Raw genomic sequence first — 20,957 nt, 5'->3', positions numbered from 1 at the left:
ATGGTCATGTGTTGAACCACTCTGCAAACCATTTGAATGTGTCTTGAGTAACAGTTCTACCCACTTACTCCCTAAAACCAACCTATTTCCAACAGCTCTGCTTTATTTCAGCTCTGATGTCAAGACAGGTTGGTAAATCACCTCAGCTGCTCACTCTTTGTTTTATTAGATTTCCTGCCACAGAGACGTAAAAGTTGTTTGAACAGCGTCTCCTTGGTCTCTTGCCACAAGCAAAAAAGAGGCCTTGCTTTTAAGCGCCTCAATTTTTCCTTAACTCAACATTCAGATTCGTTTGAGGTTTTATGTATTCCTATAATAAAAAAATCTTTATATCCAATACAATTTAATTTCACAACAGGTGCACTTACTAACCACAATAGGGCAAAACATTAGTCGCTAATATTAATATAAAGTATTCACATTCTCAGTATTTCACAGCTGAGACTTTCAAAAGGTCCAAGTTTTTTATTGTCATCATTTTGGATTCACACATATATTTGGCAGGAGAGCCACCTCAGAAGGTAGATAAACGTGTCACAAGGAAAATCTCCTCATACGTAATCCATATGTGAGTCGTCTAGTAAAAGCAACAAAGCTCTTTCTCAATTATTTTAATTCATGCAATCATTCTAAATATTCCATCTCTTTTGTACATTCCATTAAAGGACTCATCTCTATGTATGTCCTATTTTGAAGAATGTGGGGTCTAGGGAACCAAAAATAGTTTCTTTGCAATGCACTCTCTCACAATTCTCAAATCAAATTAAGATGTCCAGTGACAAGAACCAGTGACATTTGGTCCTACTATTTTAACCCTTCACAGCTTCAGTCTGTTTAGCATTTATGCCACATATCAATATGTATTTTTTAACAGAAAATTTGCTTGGTAGCACACCCAGTACAGTACTTCTTTTACAGTGCTCCAGGTACAGGTCCTGTGAAACACAAGTCATAATAAAAAAAGCTCAAAGACTAAAATGACACAGCTTCTTCAGCAAATGTGGTTTTATCTCATGCTTGCTTTTGTTTAAAAAAGAGTTTAGTGTAGGTGGTATATTAACCTTTTAGTACCACTCCCTGGAAAGTGTTGCAAAACGTGCAAGAAGCAATGTAGAGTAAATTAAATGTTGCCAGGTTCTCACCCATCTGTTTCAGATATAACTACATAATAAATAACTGCACTTTTACCGCCACTTAAAGGGCAGAAATCATAAGAACTGACAAAATATGTACCCTGATTGTGTTATAGGTAAGTCTGAATAAAATCATTTGCCAAATGCAAAATGTAAAAGTCTTTCATAACTTTTACATATCTGTTCTATTGAAACCTAAAATGATCTCATTTGGCGGCTTGCTGAGAGTATCGTATGCTATAAAAACTATAAAAAGAAAAATTATACAAATAAATCAAACAAGAACACTAATGAAAAAATTATTTAGAGGAATTGTAATCACTACCACAATTCCCAAATCAGCAACTGAATTAAGGCTTAAATTTACACAAAGACCTTTTGTCAAAGTCCTAGTTCTTTTTAATTCCCCTTTTGTCTTTTTTTAATCGTATGCACTTTTCCTGCACAATTCCCCATTTAGCATAATTGTGATCGTAAAAAACTTTCTGATATATGCTGGAATGCTGGAAAGAGTGATGGGTTACAATATAACACTTCCTCCAAAAATGCCACGCCAACCTTAGCCTTAACGGATGAGGCCTAACTATGGTGTGACGCCATACTGTGTTCACCGCAAGCGCCCTGCAGGCTCCTAAAGAGATTTCAGTCATTAGTTGCTCCTTTTCAAATATCACCAGGCCGTTGCCCTTTCATGATCTGGAGCACATGACATTATGATGCACTAGGTCTACTAAGGTTTGGACAAGTACATGCAGGGCCTCTGCAGTGGTATTTTCAACCTTTGAAAGACCTAAAAATAGAGTGCTCTGCTAACCTCCAGAAAAGTCACTTCTAATTTGGGTTACCCGTCGCCCCAGTCACTCCTAACCTTCTGACGTCACACAAGCTCTTTATTTTTAGAGGCCTCCCCAAAACTAATTGAAGGACAGGCACTTACGGGCTGGTGTTATGTAAGGGGATTACCTTCTTGTTACTGCATGCTCCTTGGGCATCTAGTGGGACTTGCACTGTGGTTACTAGCAAAAGAAAGGGCAGAGTGACTCCAGAAATAGCCCAGGTTACAGCCTAATTGTTCATCTCTTGTGCACTTTTTCCCCTCCTCAGCTGCAAGCCGAGGTCACCGACCCCATCATCCACCTCGCTTGTTCCGGAAGAGTCTTTTCCGCCCCCCATGGCTTCAAAAGCACCAGCCAATAGGTAGAGCACAGCAGAGGTCCGACCTCAGCCCCAGACAAACAGCCAAGCGCCAAAAGCACTTAGAAGTGATCCTAGCAAAGTGCCCTACTGTCTGAAGCTGCCAGGTATGTTCTTATCAGCGCATACACGGAGCCTGAGGCTCCCTGTTGAAGCCGAGCCAGTCTTTGGAGGAAGGCCCCTCGGTGGCCAGGTCAGGCTGCTTATGGCCCCTGCTCAGGTCACAAAGGCAAACAGTGAGATTTTCTCCGGGGCGTTACCATGGAACAATTTATATAGGTCATTCAGACTGATTCTCTTATCTTTGACCATACTAAGAGGTCTTCAGGTTGACTGACTGATGTCTACCACCACTGGAAATTTAAAAGCAAACTGTGTCATGTTTGAGGTAGATGCTTTAAGTTTTACGGAGAATCTAAACTAACCGAATTTTTGGCAGGTCTGTTTATTACTGATAGTCAAAGTTGTAGTTCAGAGCATGTCCAAGTGACGACAGAGACTTCAAGAGGGTCTGAATGAATGAAAGAGTGTAAATACACCTTCCTTTGAGATGAATGTCATTGTCGCACAAACTTCGCCAACAAACAACTTGTTCATGACAAGACCAAGACCGTGAAAATACTCAGACTCTAGAAAGACTTATATCTGATTCTGATTTTGTACAACAGAATGGAAATTGTCATAATTTGCCCAGTCATCTAGTGCCAGAAACTTTCAACTTTCTTTGCGGAACATACAAAGAGAAATTCTGAAAGACAATAATGTCACTGAACATGGACTGATTCTTTCAAGCTTTATAAAGCACAAAAAAAACAACATCTCAAAGCATTCAAGAAGACGTACGCTATATTTATTCAGTAGAAATTTACACACATTTCTCCTGTTTCTCTAACTTGCTTCCTAATGTAGTCATCTCGTTGACAAATTGCATCTGTTCCTTTTTTGTACAGTATGTGCAAATCTTATTAGTGAAGGAGACCCCGGTCAGTGCAAAGTTACTTCCAATCTTTCAGCTGCATTGCTGTGATCATGTTAAGTGGATAAACAAGGTAAGTTACTAATTGCACCACAATCCTGCCTAAACAAATAGTTCCCCCTTAAGATGGATGATCTTGTGTTGTAATCGTTAACAAGCCCAATTTACTTATTTTTTCCCCCACCACGATAGTACTTAATTTGTATTGAACCTGGAGCATTCCTTTCAGGAACTATTCCAAGAGTTAATGTCTTTGGCAGAAATGACAAAGCGATAAAGATGTTCCCTTTAATGAGATTTACTAATACATCAAAGGAAATTTGGGGGGTGAAATCCCATGGAGCTACTGTAGAAGATTGATCTCCTCAGTAGTCAGAACGCCACGACGTAGTAACTCCTGCCTTCATAACATCACATCTAATTCACTGCCTTACTCACAAACCACAGACCTGAATGCTGACTTATGTGTAGACCTATCCAAGCTCTTTTGCCGAACTGGAGACGGATCAGTCTCTGTCTCACAGGGAAACTGCTCAGCGCTCCAGAGCTTCTCCAAAGCGTCTGGAATGGCTGTTGACACTCCCAGTCTTTAATGTAGGATCAAGAAAAGCTTTAACTCATTACTCTTTTCAACCCACTCCTCCATTCTTGCCTTAACTACTTTCAAATGTTTAATAATGCTGCCTTCAGAGGTAATTTGTTCCACTTAGATGCACAAGATCATATATGCCAAACAGAAAACTAAAATAGACAGGCTAGAAATATGTTCTCACAATAGACACGTATAGCAAGAAAACACAGAGAGCGATAGATTTAAATGAATTTAGTTATTTCGTGAATAAACTATCGTTATCAAGAGTGCATGAAACGGCTGCAAATGATGAGCGGTGCTGAGCAAAACTCTGTAAAGGAATAAGAAATTAGTTTTTACGGTAATTCTGCATAATTAACACTAAGACTTTTACAATAATCAGTTGTTTGAAATAACTCCCAATGACTCATATAAATAAGCAAAGCTGTTCTTGAAAGACAGAACCACCCAAAGTAATTAAACAAAGATGGTTTGCTATTAAATTAAACTGCTATTAAATCACAAATGGTAAATATGCCAAGTATATACTGACGGACCCCTTTAACGGTTTCCAACTTAAGGATTTTGCATTGGGTAAAAACTGCTGCTTTCCAAAAAGGTTGGATAAACTTTGATCAAACATTATCAAAATCTTCACTGGAATAAATGCAAAAGAGATTATAAAATATGGATGATTATGAAGGTAGAAATGCACTTAAATGAAAGTGAATCCCTATGCCAAAAAATGATAAAGTTTGCAGTGGTTTCACAAAAATGTGTGATTTTATAAAGCAGTTACGTTCAATAAAATTATATAACATACATAATATGTGCAACATTGAACAGAAAATACATGAATTCTTAAATCCATGATTTTTATATGGATATATCATATTTGGATTTCTGTAACACTTAAAACGCATAAAAAAAAACTGAATGTTTTACGTATGCCTGGTACATTTGCGTTAAAGCAAATCATGAATAATTGCAACCACAGTTATAATACATTATGATTTATTCATTTTTGCACTCAAAAAAAGCACAATGCATTAAAACACAAGACAAACATTTTAATGAAAAAACACAACGCGCTTCAACACACGTAATGAATACCTTCATAATGCATTACACGTATAGACGTCTGTAAAATATTTAAAGCTAAACATCACACCCACACCACAAATTCCTACGGTTAAATTCGTTTTCCAGACCCGAAAAGGAAAAAGCTTTCGTTTCCAACATACGAGCAGCAAGTCTCGCTATCGCCCCTTAACTACGGGATCTAACCAAATGCGACGCGTTGATAACGAACCCGTTCGAGCAGAGCCCTCAACATCACAACCGGAAACTCACTGGCGGCAGGTTCGACCGACTCCAAGAGCGCAATCATCAGAGCAAAAAAAAAGCGTTCTCCCTGCCTTGATGAAAGCCCGGGAGCCCCCTTGAGCGACTCGCCGTCTTGTTTATTTACGCTCAAAATTACACCCCTCTCTTCCTGTGTCATGTTCTTTGGTTCCAATTTGTTTTGTTATGCTTCCACTAAAACTGAACAGCTACGCGTGTGGTCGCAATAATTTTAACAGGCTGACGCTCTCTCGGCGCGCACACGCTCACGCTCGCATTCCGCCCCTGCGCCCTCTCACCTCCGTGACACCTTCAACCGCACCACATTGCAGGACAGCGAGGGGAAGGGGGGAACTTCAAAGTGGCCGGAGGGGGTGCTTCGTTTTCCTGCCACTTGTCATCATCTGAGGGTCTTTGCTGCCTCCCTTATTACTTTAATCAATTCCAACTGCTTCGAGAGGCTTTGATGGGGGAGCGGGGCGAAGCATGCTGGAAGCACCTGCCGCTGAGCGGAGCACAGGTGGCCTACAGAGCCACGGCGTGAGACTCCAGACCTCTTTACCCGGCGGGAACCGAACAACCGCTGGTTAAACGGCATGAACGTTTAAGAGAAGCTGATGAGGACCCAATGACTTGAAATAGCAATTTTTAATACATCGGTCATACATTTTCATACAATTTAATACAACGTCTAAAGATTGAAGCTTTCAGAGTGGAGTCCAGGAGGTTCGTGTTCAGCAGAACTAGGTTACGTCGCCATCTGCTGGCTTCTCGGCTAAATCAAAAGTCAAGAAGCTGCAATGGAAATTTCACGTTAATATGGCCCGAGAAATTTGTTTTTTTTCTACCAAAATATATATTTATTTATTGTTGTTGAGTAGATTCATTCTTAGCAGAGGGCCAAATTACATGACCGTAGATAAATTTCCTAGATACATCAAGCACAGTAAAAACTCACCAGTTGTGGCAGGATCTTCTCAAAGTGTTCAACATCAACGGTGTCACAGTCCTCACCGTCGGCCTGTTTCACGGCTCTGCGGGTCGCCTCTGTAGCATACATAAACGTCTTAATAATACTGAAGGACATTTTAAAAATCACACTATACTGCAACAAAGCACAAAATGGTGCATGTAAAGTTCGCCTTACCTTCGACAAAGACTTTCAGCATCTCCGCTACGAGCATGACAGCGTCACTGCTGACTGTGGAAGAAACCCTTCAAAACTTAATGCTCTTCAGCTGCCCGATCTCGCCAAAACGGGTTTTTTTTCTTAGTAATTATGCTTCGGCCGTAATTAGTGTCCTGACAGGCGCATGCAAAACCACTTGTGCTGATCGATGTTGTAAGGGCGATGTAATGAAACGCTGTAAATGAACCTAACTGAAGAACACGCACGCGTTTTGGTGCGTTTTTATTCGATTTACACAGCTGCTGTAAATAAAATCGTTCAATATTCTATCAAAACTGTACAAAACGTTGTATTCTGTAGACACAGCTCAGATAGGTTTGTGAATATTAAAAAAATATTAATTTGAACAAACTGATCAACTCTGGGTTTAAAGAAAGTAAATACAATTCTTCTCAAATGATGCGGACAGCATACACTCGTTCAAATGTCAGACTCAAAGGTCAAATTTCCAAAAAAAAACCCCACATGCTTGTTTTAGTCTGTAAAACAGGGGCTGGTTCAGTACCTTGCCTGCACAAATGTAATCTACACACCTTTACTTGTGTAAAATCCCTAGACATATAACATACATATAAACAAGCGCAAAATTTCTCCTGGCCACAAAACGGAGAACAGCATCTTCAGAGCGAAGCGAATATAGAGATGTTCGCAGATGTTGTGATGTTGACTACTTCCCAAAAAGAACCGTCTCACCTTTGGTTTTGTCCTCCTTGAAAGAGCGTGCCAAAAGTTTGCCAACGGTTTCCTTAAAAACAAAGCCATGTAAGTCATTCAAACGGCTACAGCTGTAACGCCTGTAATACGTTCTCGCCGTTTTTAAAACTACTGAACACGTAAACCGCTAAACGTATCGATACCTTTTTAAAGGCGACTTCGTTTCCCGCGTTCGCCATTCTGACAGGCTGTCGTCGTAACGTCTTTTCTTTCTTCGTTTGCTGAAGGACGGACCGGACAGACGGCGGCTGCTGCCCCCTAGCGCCCCGATACACGACGTTTATGGAGAATAACTATCTAATCGAGCAATATGTTCACGTTGTTAAAGTTTATAATGTTGACATCTTTTATCGTCTACATATATTTGAGAGCTCACCGGTCCACGTATCAGTTTTATGATTCATCTTTGTGCGTTACATCTGTATTACAGGACACCGTTTTCACGTAGCTTGAATGCAACAAACAGCACGGCATTGATAACAAATGTAATATTTTTTTGACGTGTAGAATAAACTAAATGCCTGTTATTCACATATTGGTTGTTTTTTATGTGTTTAATATAATAAGGTATTCTGATTCTGCATTCATACATAATCCCGGTACTAAGGTAGCAGCTAAGCAGCAAGTTAAGAGATTACTGAGGTAAAAAAAAAAAAAAACATGGTAAATAAGCATAAATATGATAGATGTTTTCCACTGAAACACTCCATAAACTAGTAACAATAATAATTTAGACTCAAGATTGCTCTCCAAGTATTCTCATTATTATGTGCTAAGATGCTAAATCGATTCAGATTAAAGACAAACACATTTTTCTGTTAAAAACCCTTAAGTAAAAAAACACAAATAAATCAATAAACATCAATAAAAACGGCTCTGTTTGCTCTCTAATTTATTCATCAGGTATACATATAAAATTGATACTTTACAGTAGAGATACAGACATCAAATAGAGTTTTAATGTTAGGTAGAATATATTACATTATACACTTGGATTATCTTGCGAAAACATTTTAATTCACATTGCGGTAGGGGTTTAGTTTAAATCATTTCAGCCAGTAATGGTGGGTGCTCCAATATTCCACTCCTAACTCACACACAGGTCTGTTTGGACGGATTGGCGTGGAAAACTACTTAACTGATTGTCAAATTTGTTCTGGGCAGACATCTGAGAGAGAAAGAGAGACAGATGTTGGGTTCATAATGGGATCCAAAGCATAAAATGAGGTCTGTATAACAACCATTTATAGCTTTTCCATTCATCTCAATGGGAGTGGATGCTAGGAAATCTGCTCATGGCGGCTCACAGACATACAGTTTTGCTGCCAGGTTGCTTTGAGCCAATCGCCTGAACTTAAAATCCCACAAGACTACTGATTCGTGACTTTGTGACAACACCAATTAGCTGATGGCATTCCAAGAATTAACACGGAAGTCCCAAACTGAGCAACTGTCGTATTGAAATGAATGGATGGTACTAAGTAGTTTTGCAGAGGAATCCTGCTTAAAAAAGACCAGTCCTGTTAGTCAGCAGTGTATGCTGTGTTTTGGACGCTGGTCACTGGCATCCCAAAAGCATTGTTAGCTAAGCAAGTTCCACTGAACTCAGTAAAGACAGAAAATGCAACCATAGCTGCTCTTGGAAAACACGCCACAGATTAATCAGAATAATTTTTGCTGGTGATGGACACGGCTGCTGGTTCACCTCGAGAGCCGCACCTAACCAGCATGGAAGTCTAAGCTGGTCTTTTAAGCAAGAAATTACAGGCCTTCTTGCCACAAACAAAAGATTGACTCACTTTTGGTGTAACAACTTTGATGATCTGTAAGAGAAATCCTCCAAAGTAGTGTGGGCCAGCTTCTTCTGCCGCTTTAGCCTCCTCTGAACATGAGTATCTCACAAAGCCCACACCCTTGGGCCACCCTGACGACTTGTCCATTGTTATCTTTTAATTGAGAAAAAGTTCAAAACAATCAAACACTGGGTCAAAAATGGCCAAAATTAGTGCTAGATGTTTAACTAATTGAATCGGTCTTTTTGCTAAAGCAACATAAATCATCCCACCGACTATATAAGTGAGATAGAAGTTAACTTAGAGGCAGCGTTAATAATCCATATAGCAGTGTTTAAGGTTGTCAAGTACTTACGAGACATTCCGTAATTGTTCCAAATTTTTCAAAGTAGCTGTGAAGCTCAGTGTCAGTCAAATATGGATTCAAATCTCTGACAACAATCCCATGGTCCTAAGAAAAAGGCAAATCAAATTGCATACAAATCACCTCCATCCATTCGATTTTGTGGAACGTCTAGAGGATTCTGGAGCCTATCTCAGCATCTCAGACAAAACCTCAAACTCAGTCTGAGATTGAAAGCCTGCGTCAATTATAGGCGCTGTAAGTGACTGTTATAAAATGGCACTCAATCATTTGCTGTCAATCATTTTGCACATCCAAGTTGTGATTTGTCTTGTTTTATTCCGTTGGAATACGGAATATGGAATACGTCTTCCCAGTGTTCTTCTGTTGATTTCATTATCATTAACAGCCATTCAAATGAAGAAACTATTAGTATTTGTATAAAAGGACCCTGAAAAATCAGTTATTTGTATAAAATGACTTAAGTTAATGAAATCAATTAAGTTAATTTCTGACACTGTCAACTTACCCATTCACCAGATGTTTGAAACTCTTTATATTTATCTGGTAGGTGGATGTATACATGCTGTGAGGATTCCATTGCTGAAAACAATTTTCACAAATGATTTTAAAGAAACAAGTTTTAGAGCGTGAAGACTGAATGATTTCGTTTTATAATAATAGCCTAATTTCGAACAAGCATAATATACAGTGACTGGACCAGTCACCCTAAGATTATGAAGAAGCATAAAAGCAATTATACAAAACCGACAGAATATAACACAAAAATAATAATTAATTGGTTGTACATACCAGGTGACTGAATGAATGTTGCAGCGGATACGGTGTGATGTTGGGAGCGAAACAGGCCAAATAGCTCCTTGCAGCTCTTTTTTTATGAAAGAAAGTCCTCCCACAAAATGCAGCATGTGACCAGAATCAGATAAAATCTCTAGCCCTGCATACCACATATTGTAGAGTGCAGTGTCATACATTAAGTGATGTAATTCTTCAGTGGAAATACACCAATACAAGTGAGGAGCTAAGTCATCTCGATCCCAAAAGTGATTTAATCATCCAAAGGATATTGGCACCGTGGAAGGGTTATGTGGTATAAAATAACATGATCACGAATGCTGCTGTATTTGATCAAATGTTCAAATGTGTTTCACAAAGTTGTGTGTGTTACCAATGGAAAGAATTATTCACAAATAGCAGTCATTTAAAAATGGTTACGATTAGTTGTTTTGAGCAGTGGCCAACCTTCTAGTGAAATCTGGCAGCTAAATGTCACTAGATGATATGAGAACGGAAAATTAACTGATCTATGTAAGGATAAATGTAGAACAGTTGGAAGATAATCTAGCAAAAAACCAGCAGAATCTGCGATAGTAGTTGTGAGTAAAGTGCACAACAAAGGAAGATTAACAACAACCATCTTTAATCGAGAAAACCACAGGAACACAACAAAGTGCAGATGAGAACGGACGAAAACCGAAGGAGAACACAGGGTTTATAAGCAGGAACCAAACAGAGGGATGCTATTGAGATAAACAGATAACAGGTGAACTGAATTGCATTATTTTGTTCCATTATACATGAGATAAACTGAAGTCATTGTTATACATGTACAACTGCTCCCTAAATATTTAAAATTACCATTGCGTCCTCAACCATACAAAAATATAGCTTTTGAGTAGTACCATGAAGACATTTTGACCATAATCAATTTCTCATTTCATGTTTTATATGACTAAATGACAGAGCAATATGCAGCTTTAAATAAGACGCACCACTGGTTTCTCAGGTTGAGTTAATTTCTGTAGAATTCAGCCTTCCTAGATCAAACAAGTATTCAGCGGGTGACGAAATCAAGGAAACAGAGCCTGTTCACAAGAAGGAAATCGAGCTGTGGAATTTGTTGTCATTCATTTATCTGCACGACAGGCTTCATGAATGCACAAAAAGAAAGTAGTTTCTAGTTAAAAGGACAGACTGAAAGCTCACCTTACTGCTGAGCACTCGCCTCATTGAGTTCCTGCAGTTTAGTTATAAGGAACTTCTTATCTTCACCCTCCTGAAAAGCCAGATGAGATGATAGCAAGAGATCAGTAGGCTGTCAAAACCAAATACTCTCATTTATCATGTTTATGAAGGCTTCACTGACCCCGCACCGTGTGTGTTAGAGACATACACTTCAAAAATGTATTCATGAACAGTTAGTGGAAGCTAGAGATTACAGTTTATAAATTTATATATGGATATAATTTTTACACAAATGCATCACTATATTATCTATATTAACTCCCTGGAGTTTTTATATTAGATGGATGCACTTTTTGGGCTTCAAAATCTCAACCACCATTCATTGCTAGTACAAAGCTTAGAGGAGCCATGGCGTTTTTTCAACATAAAAGGAAATACATATACGCAGAGTGAGCAAATCATGGGGTAATTCAATTTTTTAAGCGAACTATCTCTTTAAGTTAACGCTTAAGTATATCTATTTAAAGTAATATGTACTCTTTGTAATTATGTTTGTGTACTTTTCCACTAGGCTCATAATACTCACATTGTCTATTTGCTCTTCTAACTTAGCAATTATCATCTTTTGGCCATCCAAAACTTGCATGTGTGTGTATATAATGGCTCTGAAAAGAGAAAGAGGTGACTGTTAAAATGATCCATATCCATACTGCAACAGACCCACGAGCGAGGAGTACTCACAGCAACAGGATTGCCGTGATGAAGAGGAACAAAGGGTTATCCACCAGGTTATTATAAGCCCAGCTGAGCCAAAACATATTTTGGTTTGATTCACCCAGGCTCGAGATCCACTTCTTGCCTAATAGAAGCATGTTCTGGACGTTAACGAAGGGCCCGCAATCTGATGAGGGCTTGACCCTAAAACAACAATGATCGTACATAACTGACATAATTTGCTTCGTCAAGACGAACATGCAATATGAATGAGTGCGAGCGCATGTGAAATTTCCTCTGGAGGACAAAACCTGCTGAAACAAATAATGACCATAAGGTAGAATACCTTGTAGAGAGCTAGGTTAGTTCACCGAACAATGCGAAAAAAAGAAGACCTCTTATCTTCAGAACGCTAAATTAAGAAAGTCCAGAAACGTAGCAAGGAGGTTGTTAAAATGGAACGACACAAAAGTGAGTGAGTAATGACAGATTTTCCATTTTTGGGATTCTGGAGCCTGTTAATGTTTACCTCCACATTGCATAAATGACACATGCAAGGGCCCCAGTGAAGAAGGGGAAAAACAGAAGCGAGATGAAGACTGTGTTCATCTGAGTGGCCCTCCAGTGTTTCTTGGGAGGTTGAAAGTTTATCATGAAACTCGTCTATAAAGGGGGTGACAAACACACGTAAGTAATCGACCCTGGACAGCATGAATGAACATCTGTAATGAATTATCATACAGGTAAAGACACAAAGTCTACAGTACACTGCAAAAGGACTATGGAGATCTTGACCTTTTTAAAGTAGAACAGTAGAATCAGTTTCACGATTTGAACCGCAGGCAACACAGGTGAAAACAGCACACCAAACCTACAAAGAGAAGAAGGAAGAGGCTGTTAGTGAGAAGCTACCAGAACGTGATGTAATGTGTCTTCATGAGGAGGAGACGACAGTACCACACAAGCGTTTGACCGTAGATGAGCTCCAGAACATCTCGTGCAATGTCAAATTTGAGTTTTCTTCTTCTCAATGTGACGTTTCTAACACACAGCCTGAAGAGACAGAAAGAGTCAACGCATCCCCGCTAAACATCACTGCTATCATATTGAAACGTGAGATCTTACCCCCACAGAAACTCTGCGAAGACGATGTACGTCACGAAAATGAACAGATCCATTAAAACCAAACGGTAAAGCTCTTGACCAACCAACGTCTCCCAGCACTGCTAGCATAAGCACAAATGAAAACAGGCCTGCCACATTTCACATTCAACTGATGAACTGGTTATGTCCACAAAACCAGTCATAAGTGTCACTTTTTCGAAACTGGGATTTAGACCTCATTGGAAATCAGAATAAATAAGCTTTCCGTTGATGTGTAGTTTGTTAGAAAAGGACAATTTTTGAAAATCTGGAAACTGAGGGTGCAAAAAAAATATCTAAATATTGACAAAAAACTAGAAAAGCACTCAAAATAGTCCAGATATAGTTCTTAGCAATGCATATTAATAATTTTAAAAATTATGTTTTGCTATATTTATGGTTGAAAATACTAAATATCTTCACGGAACAATGATCCTAATGAATTTTGGCTGCTGCTACTTAAGGCTGGTTTTGTGGTCCAGGGTCACATAAAGACAATATTTCAATTATTTTTAATTAAGTTCTAATATTCGCATACAACCAACTAACAAGGATGTGACGCTTCGTATTGTTTGGTTATTTTTGTGTCAAAAGTACTAACATGCTGTTTCTGGATTTCATGTTTTTGTTCACCTGCCATTTATTTTCTCGATTCTTCTTTTCAGAAACTTTCTTGAGCCAGTAGTAACACAATACACTAAAAATGCAGCCCTTCAACAACAGGTTCCTGTGAAAGAAGAAACCAAAAGGTCTTTGATGAGCACCCAGTGACTTCATGTTTGAGTCTATTCATAGTCTTGTGAAAACAAACTTAACAGGAAATCCAAGGTTATTTCTATGAAACTACGAAATGCACAGATACTTGTACTTATTATTAGTGATATATATATATATATTTTAAATGGATGGGCAAAATGATGAAAACCTAAACCTAGGCATGTGTTCATGCACTTAAATTACCAAGTAACTTCTTACTGGTCACACTTTATTTTATTTTAAGTTCCTATTAACAAATCTTTGCCACAATAAACTCCTAATTTGCTGTTTATTAAAAATGTGTGCAGTAGTTGTTAAGTTACTGGTTAGGATTTGGTTATTGGATAGGATTTTGGTTATTGGTTAGCCAATATGTTAATATCAGGCATGGTAATATGCAACTAGTTTACAGTGAGAATTGGTCCCTATACTAGCAGGAAACATTTAAAGCATTGATGCATGTTAAACTTGCTTCCTGCAAACAACCATTAAACTCACAGGAGAGTTAGACAGGAAGTTAGAGTAAAAAAGATGGTTAAAAAAGAGAGATAGCTTCCCTGACCTTAAAATGGACACATAAATCTGAGTGTTCGGAGAGTTGTATTGCTCTGCCCTGGATATCACGTTGAAGAAAACAGGCAGCAGATGACTGACGCAAGACACCACAAAAGGCAGCTTCAGCAAATCAACGGTGCTCTGAAAAGAGCTCCCCTACATACGATAAAGACATAAACACACAATATATCAAATATATAGATCCGATCCGATCATAATGCAGTCTGTCTGCAACAACATTAAGAAACAGAGACAGACTGAATCCAGAAGATCTGTGGAGAACATGCTTCAAGAGGCCTATCTGCAAAGTTACAGTGCTGTCGTGTGCACAGTTGTGTGTAAAAATGCTGTAAAATGAGGATGCCGTCCAAAATCAATTAACCGATTTAACAAACTTATTGTAAATGTATAAATTTAAAACTTGTTCTACAACTTAGTTACTTTTTCAAAAAAGCAATGGCGGTTAATTTGTTTTCTTATTTATTGACTGACAGCTCTCCTTCCTTGCTGAGAGAAATCGCGAGTACGACCCTCCCCGATCTCATGAATGTGCGTATAAATAGTATGATGAACAAAAACGAAAACTCGTGGTATAGGCAGAAATAAACTTTGGCGTGTTTATGCTACGAGATGGACAGGATTAGGGTAGTGTGGTAGATATGTATCATATGTACGCGAAAATTGCGTATTATTTGCAAATTATCTATCTGCGTATTATCTAAACACGTGTGTGTCATATATGCGCCATATATAAGTATTTTTACGTATCGATACCACACGTTTTCTTTTATTTGGCGTATTATTTATATGCATTTAATCCCATTTTTTATTAACCAATGTCTTTGATGCTGCTCCAAAATTCAACCAAGCTAATAAAACATGAATCTGTGCTTCTGTGCAGAATCCGTAAGGGATAAGCTAACTGACACTGACAGCAGAACTGTAGTTTTATACGAGAAACGCAACAGCCCCACGAACAGTATTGTCAAGATGTGCGGTCTACTGTGTCCTGATGAAATCAGAAGAAAACAGTCAACCGTAAAATGCAGTAAAGCTGTTTGCATTGTAATGAGGCAGCAAGAAGAACTGGTGTGTGAACTGAACAGGACGTGACTAGCGTTGTCTGTCGTGAACTGTGTGATTTCCTAAGTTTTAAGCATCCTGTTGCTTTTCTGTTGCCTGTTCGCGCCACGACCAGACGCTTACCTCGAAACTGCCCAGGTCAATGTAAGGGTGTAAGAAGTAAACGGCCGGAATGCTTGCTCCTATGCAGAGGAGGCAAATGAGCCATACCAAAAAGTGCACACCCAACCAGTGAGAAGTTAAACACAAGTTCTTCTTCGTTTTTTTGCAGCTGAGCTCAGACAGCATCTCCTAAAACAAAAAATCGAATCACTCAATTCTAAGCTTCTTCGTAAGAGTCAACAAAATATACATATGTTATATACGTATAAATACACACACATACGTCGTGGTCGTGGATAGCAATTCCTTTTGATGGATTTAGGAACACTTGAGTTATTATTAAGGTCAATTCCCAGACAAACACCAGCCGACTTCAACAAACAAGTTGGCTCAAGCTGATCTTATGAAGTTGGTATTTTTTAGATCATCACTATGTTGACCTTAACCAGAACATTCGATCTGACTTTACTGTGCATCTATTCAGATCTCCCATCATGCATTTGTATGGCCTTTTTCAGTGCAATTATTGGTTCTCTAGAGCATAAATTAGTTTTGACATGAAGAGTCATGCTGACACGAACCTTCAGCTGAATGCAGATGTTCACCGACTGCACCTTTACAGACCGTTTCTTGATGACTTTAAAATCCCAAGAGCAGAACACCTTTAAAGCCAGGTCGCCAGCGGTCTTGAACACCCGAAAACTCTTTTCGAGTGATTTAGATATGCTGAAAGGACGAGCAAAATCTCACTCCATCGCACAAAACAAGCTAATGTTGTGAAACCGAATTAATATCATGTATAAGACAAGCGGACAAACCTGTAAACAAGCATTACGCATGTGATAAACATGCCAGCTCCGACAGTAAAAATATACGCCAGCGGTATGTTGTAATTTAACGCTTTGCAGTTTTCCTGTGTAGAGTTGACGTAGTGGCCGTAAAACATCACAGAGTTTGTAAGAATGCCCTGTTGAGGAACAACAAAACCATAGTCTAAGTAATATAAAAGTGGGCTAATTAAACTTCCACGAACTAGAAACCTTTTTATTTAAATATACATGTATTACCATTCCAGTAAGCATCCAGAGGTCAGCTGAGGCTGCAGGTTTGTTTTTGGATGATGGAGGACATATGATTTGTGGTAGGACCAGGAAGAGGCCGGTGATGAGGAAGAGGAGGATGTTGTAATATAAAAGTTTTCTGAGGAAGATGAAATAGGACAGAATCCCTGTGCCGAAGTGAGCGCTGATTGTCTTAAACACTCCCTGCCAGATCTGTATGGACTTCTTCTGGGAGACTCCACGGCAGGAGCCATCACGCAACACCTGTGCAGCAAAAACAAGTCTTACTGAATTTTTTCGAATAGTCGATTTCGAATAGTCAGAAACGCTATTCAGTCATTGTTATTTCTATGAATAGGGCACAAATAATGTGTTTTTTGAACATTAGAGCAAATCGACATATTCTGTTACACCAAACACTCAAAATAATGATCTTTAAAATCATCATATGATCCCTTGAAACCACCGGAATTGAGAACCGTCCTTTCGTTCATAAAAACTGGTAAATTGTAAACACGTATGTTAACGTTGACCTTCGTGTTACGGTGTAAGAAGAAGTTCACCTTCAATAACCAAGTTTCAAACGCATGGCAGCGCTGAGCTCTGTTAGCGGAGACAGGCAGCCCAGAATCCCACATGAGAAACCAGCTTCTAAAGAGACACAAGGAGATGAAATAGAAATGAGCCACTGTGGATTACTGCACACTTTCAACGATGTAACGAAGCTGTCGCTGAATTCTGCACCTGATCTTGCGCTTCTCCGAGACACTGAGGGGGATTTCACGCAACACCCGCACGCGTTCGCCCGCTGGCAGATCTTGCAGTTTGTTTAGCATGTCTTCATTTTGGGTGACTAGAAGCAGAACGCAGAAACGCAGAGTCAGAGATCCACGTTTACTCTTGGTTCGTCTTTCTGCAGCCTGTTTGACGTTGCTGTGCCTTTAAGGCTTTCATGTAAACAAGCGCAGAATTAAATTAGAGAAGCACAGGACTAGCAGTTGAGTCGAAGTGCAGTTTCAGTGAACTTTTTTTGTCACTGAGGAGGAAGTCACAGCTATTTTTCACAGGACATCAAATGCTCTTATCTTTAAAGATCAAGAAAAATGTGATTAATGAGTCTTCAAACAGTTGGGATTGTGAGTTTTACGGCTGCAAACTATCCTCACAGTCCGGCTGGCCTCTGAAGACGTCCTCCTCTGCGCTGGACACGATGCTAAGAGGTCGTCTTCTTCGTGTCTGGGTGGATCGGGAGAGCGCGGCCGACTGATTAAATCCTGAAAAATAGAGTCAAAGCAAAAGAGGAGCATTAATTGACGCTGTGCGCCGGAAACCGAAGTCAACGTTAGTGGAGAAGTCTCCAGTCTTGTTTACCTCAAAAAGCAATTAGCTGCAACTACCACAAAGGTGTAACTGGATTTGAAAACAAAATCAAAATGGCGTTTGCTTTAAAGAAAAGCAGGCGCAAAAGAGCTACAGACATCTACTACGAACCCAAATAGTTGATGTGATTCCATTGGGGTTCTGATACACAAAATGGGCTTTGCGGCTTATATACGACATGTATGCCAATATAATACGCAGTTTTCGCATGCATATTGTACAAAATTCGTTGGCATCACGTAGCAGAAACACACCAAAGTCACTGTGTTCAACTGTGGCTCTCTCTTAGAAAAACCAAAAACAATCACTAAAAGCCACCATTTTGATTTTTGAACACATTTTCAAAACTTTGCCTTTCTTTTTTTCTTTTACAAAACTTCCAGAACTGCGCGCACACACACTCTAGCAAAGTGAAGCACCGCATTCACAACATCACAAGCACGTCTCACGTCTTCGTGTGTTACATAGAGAACTGTGTGTTGTGATTTGCAAAAAGCGTTTCGTGAAATTAAAAGCCTGAGAGTTAGCGTACGGTGTGGGCTTCTGCGCTGTTTGAGTGTCAGCTTTCAGAAACTGTGTAACAATATATTGATTTTGGATCATTTATGACAATGTTATTATAAATAACAATACAAAATGTCGCATGTGGGTCATAGAGTACTTCATAGCCAATTTTAAGCTGTAACACGTTCTCATATACCTGTAAATAACTTCAAGTCCGAAAACATTACATTCAAGTCACTCTTAAATGTTAACGCAAATCCATTATTTACAGAAACTATGCTAACAATATGTTCTTTTTCATAAGAGTTTGTTTGCATATACTATTATTATGTTATCTAATGCAATAAAAATCGTATATATATTTGTTAGGGACCAGTATTACATCTACAAGAGCATGTTACAGTAAAACAACTATGATTTTATTAACTGTAACTGTATGATACACAGCTTTAAAACACTCACTGATAGAGCGACTGGGCATCGAGGACAGGACCTTCTGGGTTGAAGAGGACCAGCTGTTCCTGTGCAGGGCATTCGTGTGTCTGGGCTCATGATAACGCTGAGCTTCTACGTCTTCTTGGTTTGCATGCACCAGGTCGACTGCAAACCGAAAAAAGTTTGAGTTAAATAAGGTATTTCTTTCATACGCTCTCCAAAAAAAAGGGCACAAAAGCCGGTATCTTTTCAAAAGAGACATGTTTGGACCATTTTGTTGCCTTAAAGGTACTTTTTAGCACTTACGGTGTACATATTTTAACCTAACAGGTACAAAATCGTACCTTTTGAAAAAGTACCGCCCCAGTGGAAGCTTTTGCGCCTTTCTTTCTGGAGCGTATGCTGCAGTACTCACAGGTCACTGCTCTATGTGGTCTCCTCGTAGTCTCCAGCTCAATCAGCTCTCGGTCTTCGTCTTCACTGGAAGTCGTCTCCATGATCTGGGACAGACTCTCTAGAGCGCCGCGTATCAGAAAGTCTTGCGATGACAAACGATTAATCGCGATTAATCGCTTCCAAAATAAAAGTTTTGGTTTGCATAATCTGTGTGTGTTTATTTTATTTATATAAACACACCCACGTATAGTTTTTTAATTATTTACATCTATATAAATTATAAATTATATTAAGTGCACTTAATTGTAGTCAATGTTCAACTTTAGAGTTTAAACACTATACATTACACTATTAATGCAATAAATGCGCAATAAATAATCAACTCCACTACGTAATGATATAAAAGTATGTTTTACTTTAAAACACATTTGAATATGCTTTAAAGAAGTACTTATTTTGATATGTTGACTAGTAACGTAAATGTAATTTTTTTATATTAAAATTTAAATCATCACAAATGGAATTAAAGAATGTTGTAGCTTTAGCACGAATGCCTTTGCATATTGTTTTAACGCAAATTTAAACTAGCCTACAAAACATTTTCAATCATCTTTAAAGTTTACATTAAAAAACATTATGTTCAGTTCAAAAAGCATGCTGAAGCGTACGATCGAAGTAGATCTAATTTTAGCTTTTCTATCGGCCCACTTCAGCTGTTCATTTAACAAACACTCACCTAAACAACTGCTAAGCAAGGTTTCCGAGCCAGTCTGAGAAGAAACTAGACCGTATAAAAGCATAAAGGTTCTTCTACGATATCCATTCTTCAAGTGAGCCAGAAATACTTTCACAGTTGACTGACTGTAGACAAAGTGACAAACCACAGGCAACGTGCAGAGAGGAAGAAACAAGAACAGCCTGACGTCTTGAAAATGTTTTTTTTTTATTAGCATTACTTGGTTTGGCAATATTTTATAGGAAGACCGTGTAGTTATGTGAAATCATAAACGGAGCCTTCATTAAAAAAAGAAAAGCAGCACAGACCTCACAGCCATGTCATGTTTTCACAGATAGCTAAAGTTATCAAGAAAGTATGAATTTGAGTTGGGCCATGTCTCCTGAAGGTTTTGTTTTTAAATGTAAATGGTGTAAATGGACACTGCAGCTTCGATTGCCATAACGACTGTAATAAAGCTGATTTAAAGCATATCTAAAACAGATTCAAATACTTTCTGTGTCCAAAAGTACAGAAAGGTCCCCCCAAAAATGAATATATTCCTATCATCAGCTATTCATTCAACCCTGTATGACTTCTTTCTCCTGGAACACACACCTTATCTGACTAAACATGCTTCAAAATATCAGTATTTCGACGCGTACAGACGTTATTTCAGGTTTGGAAGACGCAGAGAAGATATTAATGAACTTTTTAGTTGAAAATAGACCGATAGCGCCGCCTGGAGAACTGTGTTGGTCGGCGCGTGCACGTTTTCGCGCTTCTGACAGGACGGTTAAAAGTACAGCGAGCACAATAAATAAAGCGTGTGTCTCCACGGCTCTCAAACAATGGGCCGTGTATGAGCTG

The 20,957-nt window shown here is 38.9% G+C and overlaps 3 protein-coding genes across 6 annotated transcripts; all 3 read right to left on the bottom strand.

Moving 5' to 3' along the window:
• Positions 1 to 5,851: 5,851 nt before the first annotated feature.
• cenpx (centromere protein X) lies at positions 5,852 to 7,367 on the bottom strand. The gene is made up of 5 exons (XM_043233420.1): positions 7,265 to 7,367; positions 7,101 to 7,152; positions 6,366 to 6,419; positions 6,177 to 6,265; positions 5,852 to 6,013 (listed from the first exon to the last, which is right to left on the bottom strand). The coding sequence occupies exons 1-5, from the start codon at positions 7,298 to 7,300 to the stop codon at positions 5,999 to 6,001; spliced, it is 246 nt and encodes an 81-aa protein (XP_043089355.1). The 5' UTR covers positions 7,301 to 7,367; the 3' UTR covers positions 5,852 to 5,998.
• Positions 7,368 to 7,996: 629 nt separating this feature from the next.
• LOC122335520 (heterogeneous nuclear ribonucleoprotein A3) lies at positions 7,997 to 11,091 on the bottom strand. 2 transcript variants are annotated; one of them, XM_043233410.1, is made up of 6 exons: positions 11,051 to 11,091; positions 10,071 to 10,215; positions 9,787 to 9,867; positions 9,270 to 9,365; positions 8,921 to 9,067; positions 7,997 to 8,289 (listed from the first exon to the last, which is right to left on the bottom strand). In XM_043233410.1, the coding sequence occupies exons 3-6, from the start codon at positions 9,856 to 9,858 to the stop codon at positions 8,209 to 8,211; spliced, it is 396 nt and encodes a 131-aa protein (XP_043089345.1). In that variant the 5' UTR covers positions 9,859 to 9,867; positions 10,071 to 10,215; positions 11,051 to 11,091; the 3' UTR covers positions 7,997 to 8,208. The 2 variants fall into 2 exon arrangements, with proteins under 2 accessions (XP_043089345.1, XP_043089344.1); XM_043233409.1 differs by having other exon boundaries at positions 9,787 to 9,860.
• Positions 11,004 to 20,956, bottom strand: LOC122334787 (transmembrane channel-like protein 6). Of its 3 annotated transcripts, none has more exons than XM_043232698.1 (20): positions 20,109 to 20,956; positions 19,392 to 19,514; positions 19,004 to 19,141; positions 17,824 to 17,931; positions 17,402 to 17,510; positions 17,221 to 17,308; positions 16,664 to 16,921; positions 16,415 to 16,563; positions 16,178 to 16,322; positions 15,618 to 15,785; positions 14,419 to 14,567; positions 13,734 to 13,827; positions 13,083 to 13,180; positions 12,915 to 13,010; positions 12,753 to 12,828; positions 12,487 to 12,620; positions 11,985 to 12,161; positions 11,830 to 11,908; positions 11,265 to 11,334; positions 11,004 to 11,143 (listed from the first exon to the last, which is right to left on the bottom strand). In XM_043232698.1, the coding sequence occupies exons 1-19, from the start codon at positions 20,323 to 20,325 to the stop codon at positions 11,266 to 11,268; spliced, it is 2,475 nt and encodes an 824-aa protein (XP_043088633.1). In that variant the 5' UTR covers positions 20,326 to 20,956; the 3' UTR covers positions 11,004 to 11,143; position 11,265. The 3 variants fall into 3 exon arrangements, with proteins under 3 accessions (XP_043088633.1, XP_043088638.1, XP_043088635.1); XM_043232700.1 differs by having other exon boundaries at positions 11,027 to 11,166; XM_043232703.1 differs by lacking the exon at positions 15,618 to 15,785.
• Between the last annotated feature and the right edge of the window lies 1 nt (position 20,957).

Source organism: Puntigrus tetrazona, chromosome 3, assembly GCF_018831695.1.
Source record: "Puntigrus tetrazona isolate hp1 chromosome 3, ASM1883169v1, whole genome shotgun sequence".
Classification (NCBI taxonomy): domain Eukaryota; kingdom Metazoa; phylum Chordata; class Actinopteri; order Cypriniformes; family Cyprinidae; genus Puntigrus; species Puntigrus tetrazona.
This window is presented reverse-complemented; position numbering and strand designations above follow the sequence as displayed.